A 3,523-nucleotide genomic window follows, 5' to 3' on the forward strand; every position below is an offset into this window, starting at 1 on the left:
CCAGCTACTTGGGAGGCTGAGGCAGGAGACTCACTTGAGCCCAGGAGTTGGAGGTTGCTGTGAGCGTGATGCCATGGCACTCTACCCAGGAGGATAGCTTGAGGCTCCATCTCAAAAAAAAAGAAAAGAAAAGAAATGAGGTGTGTAGGAAATGAGGGAGAGACTGGAAAAGTAGCTATGAGGTTAAGCACAAGTCTAATAAAATCCATTCAAAAAAGGTCATTATTTTTTTTTTTTGAGACAGAGTCTCACTTTGTCACCCTTGGTAGAGTGCTGTGGAGTCATAGCTCACAGCGACCTCAAACTCTTGGGCTTAAGGCATCCTCTGGTTTCTGCCTCGGGAGCTGGGATTGCAGGCACACATCACAATGTGGGGCTGAGGTCTTGCTCTTGCTCAGGCTGGTCTCAAACAGTGAGCTCAGGCAATCCACCCGTCTGGGCCTCCCAGAGTGCTAGGATTACAGGTGTTAGCCACTGTGCCTGGCCTTCAGCTATTTTTTTGAATGGCTTAAAAGAACACAAGTGTATTCTTGTGAATCTTACAGTTTCATAAGTTAGAGGTCTGACACAGGTCTCACTGAGCAGGACAAAATTCCTTTCTAGAAGGTTCTACGGAGAATTCTTTGCCTTGCCATTCCCAGATTTTAGAAGCTATCCACATTCCTGGCCTATGTCCCTCTTTGTCCATCTTCAAAGTATATTTTTGACCATTCTCTGTAGTCACAGCTTTCTCTGACTTTCAATTATTTATGCTCTCCTGATACTAATTTCGCTAAAAACTGGCCACCGAGTTAATAAAATTTAGGCAATGGGCAGTCTAATTACATAGAGGTTATTTTTAGGTCTTCCTCCTAAAAGCAAAATTTCGTCTTTCAGCAAGATACTTCAAAAATGTTTGCAGTTAAGTCATGCGACGATTGCTTAGTATAAAGCGATTTAATGCAGTGGTTTGATATTGAAGAAAGAGATCACATGGGCAAATTCTTTTGCCAGAGCTCCTCAACCCCCTGAGATACATATGAACTGGATTGTTCCACACCTCTTTACAGGAATTCTGGGGGAAATACGGTATTTTCAAAATATTCGATTAGCTACTATCGTTTGGATAAATATAAATCCTTCACTGTATAAGCAGAAAGGAGAAGCAGCAGGAATCGCAGTTTTAGTATTTTCTTTTCTTTCTAAGACAGACTAATTCTATTGCCCCAGGCTGGAGTGCATGACGTCATAGCTCACAGCAACCTCAACCTCCAGCGCAGCTGGGACTACTGGCGTGAGCCACCACGCCCCACTAGTTTTTCTATTTTTAGTAGAGACCCGGGTCTCTTGCTCAAGCCAGTCTTGAACTCCTGAGCTCAAGTGATCCACCCACTCCGGCCTCACAGAGTACTAGGATTAACAGGAGTAAGCCACAGGACCAGCCTAGTTGTATTATTTTCGTCTCCATTCCAAAATGGTACAACACATCTTATGACTTCCTCCCGCGGAAAGTTCAAATAAAGAGCGCTAAAAATATTCTCCGGATCTGCTCTTTGGGGGCTGGGCGTATGGTGACAGTCATGATTTCTACCAATTGCATGAGGCCTCCTTGTACGTGGTCCCGCCTACTCAGTTGAAGAGCCAACGAGAGCACCGCTGTTTCAGCGCACGGGGACCTATGGAAGAAGAAGTGAGGCTATTGGTTACCTGCTGGGGCTGTGCCCAATGGGAGCAGTCCGGGCCCACGTCTGTGCCCCAGTGGACTAGCTGCTCCGGAAGGGGCAGTTGGCGTCCGCGCGTTTCGAGTTGTTCTCAAGTAGCTGCTGAAACTTCGGCTGGCTACCTGGCCAGCCGGCCAGCCGGGCTGCTTCCTTCTGACTTCAGGTGAGGAAGGTGCTTGCTTCTCCCTAGGCCTCTAGTTTGGCCTCTAGTTTCGGGATAACGTCCCCGGTTAGGTCACTGGATGCGGGGCCCAGGGACGCCTAAAGTGGGCTGCGAGTGGGCTGGGACCCCGGCGAAATGACGAGGCTGGGGCTCCCCAGGGGCCCCCAACCGAGTGGACTGAGCGGCTCGAAGCCGCGTTCTTTCGGGGTTGCTGGAGGTGGGAGGCGGGAGGCGGGGAAGGCAGGAACCGCAGGGGATCTCGCAAGGAGCTGAGTTTGCTGCCGCCGGGCCTGACGTGGCTACACGCCGGGGTCAGGGGTCTCCCGGCCGCCGCACCTAACCCCCGGGAGCCTCGCTTCGGACTCCTCATTTGCAAATAATTGTTATCACATCAGGTGCCGATTACTTGCATCCTTTTCAGGTTAACGGAAGAAGTTAATTTTTACCCCTAGCAACTCTGCAATGTAAATATTTCTGTTGTCCTTGTTTTACGGGTGAATCAGTTGAACCATGAGCTTCAGAAACGCCCCTAAGGTCGTCCCAGCTGGTAAATAAGGGAGCTCGGATTTGAACGGAGGTCTGGCCGACTCCCCACGGTCTCATCTCCTCCTGTTACGGGGAAGGGGGTTGTCTTCCCCGCCTGCTATGGTCTCCGGACTGAAACTTAGACGACTGATGGGGGCGCCATTTTGAGCGCCACACTTGCTGGCGCGCATGGAAAGTGGCATTTGCGTGCCTGCGGACCTCCAGCCTATGGTCTCTTTTCTGGTCCCTCCGGTTTGCCCGCACTTCTCCAGAATTGTGCAGTTGGGTAGAACTGTTCTGAGACGACGAAAATGTTCTGTATTTCTGCTGCCTGCAGGGTGGGTTTGGAGGACTTGAAATGTTGAGGAACTTAATTTCTATGTTATTGTTTATTTGTTTACTTTTCTTTCTTTTCTTTTTTTTTTTTTGGAGACAGACTCTCACTTTGTCGCCCTTAGTAGAGTGCTGTAGCGTTGTAGCTCACAGCAAGCAATCTCAGGCTCATGCGCTTAAGCAAATTCTCTTGCTTTCAGCCTCCTGAGTAACTGTGGCCACAGGCACCTGCCACAATGCCTGGCTATTTGTAGAGACCGGGTCTCGCTCTTGCTCAGGCTGGTCTGGAACTCTTGAGCTCAGGCCATCCACCCCTTTCCGCCTCCCAGAGTGCTAGGATTACAGGTGTGAGCCACCGGGCCTGGCCTTGGGAACTTAATTTTTAATTTTATCTGGTTTAAGTAGCCATACGAGTGATGGCTATTAGAGAAGACAGTGCAGCTCCCTAGATTCTTATCTGACCCATGGTTCTTGGGAGGCTGTCTTTGTACTCTAGAAACATCAAAAGTTTTAACATTGTCTTATAGGTGTAGCTAGCAATTTATTATTTATTAGGCTTACTAGCATTGTTTTTGTTTTGTTTTGTTTGTTTTCTGTAGACAGTTTCACTTTCTTACCCCAAGTAGAGTGCAGTGGCATCATAGCTCACAGTAACCTCCAACTACTGGGCTCAAGCGATTTTCCTGCCTCCACCTCCTAAGTAGCTGGATTATAGGCGCCCACCACAATGCCCAGCTATTTTTTGGTTGCAGCCATCATTGTTGTTTGGCAGGCCCGGGCTGGATTCCATCGAACCCGCCAC

General features: G+C 48.9%; 2 protein-coding genes across 2 annotated transcripts in view; both read left to right on the plus strand.

Moving 5' to 3' along the window:
* The window catches only part of MLKL (mixed lineage kinase domain like pseudokinase), a 19,304-nt gene extending 17,631 nt beyond the window's left edge, over positions 1-1,673 (plus strand). Inside the window, exon 12 of the mRNA XM_023514093.1 lies at positions 1,619-1,673. Within this exon, the coding sequence (XP_023369861.1) occupies positions 1,619-1,673 (55 nt within the window). The remainder of the gene's footprint in view (positions 1-1,618) is intronic.
* A 101-nt stretch (positions 1,674-1,774) lies between these two features.
* Positions 1,775-3,523, plus strand: part of RFWD3 (ring finger and WD repeat domain 3) — a 45,705-nt gene continuing 43,956 nt past the window's right edge. Inside the window, exon 1 of the mRNA XM_003791332.3 lies at positions 1,775-1,863. The gene's annotated coding sequence lies outside the window, so the exon portion shown is untranslated. The remainder of the gene's footprint in view (positions 1,864-3,523) is intronic.

This window comes from Otolemur garnettii, unplaced genomic scaffold (assembly GCF_000181295.1).
Source record: "Otolemur garnettii isolate 467f Iridium unplaced genomic scaffold, OtoGar3 scaffold00047, whole genome shotgun sequence".
Taxonomy (NCBI): Eukaryota; Metazoa; Chordata; class Mammalia; order Primates; family Galagidae; genus Otolemur; species Otolemur garnettii.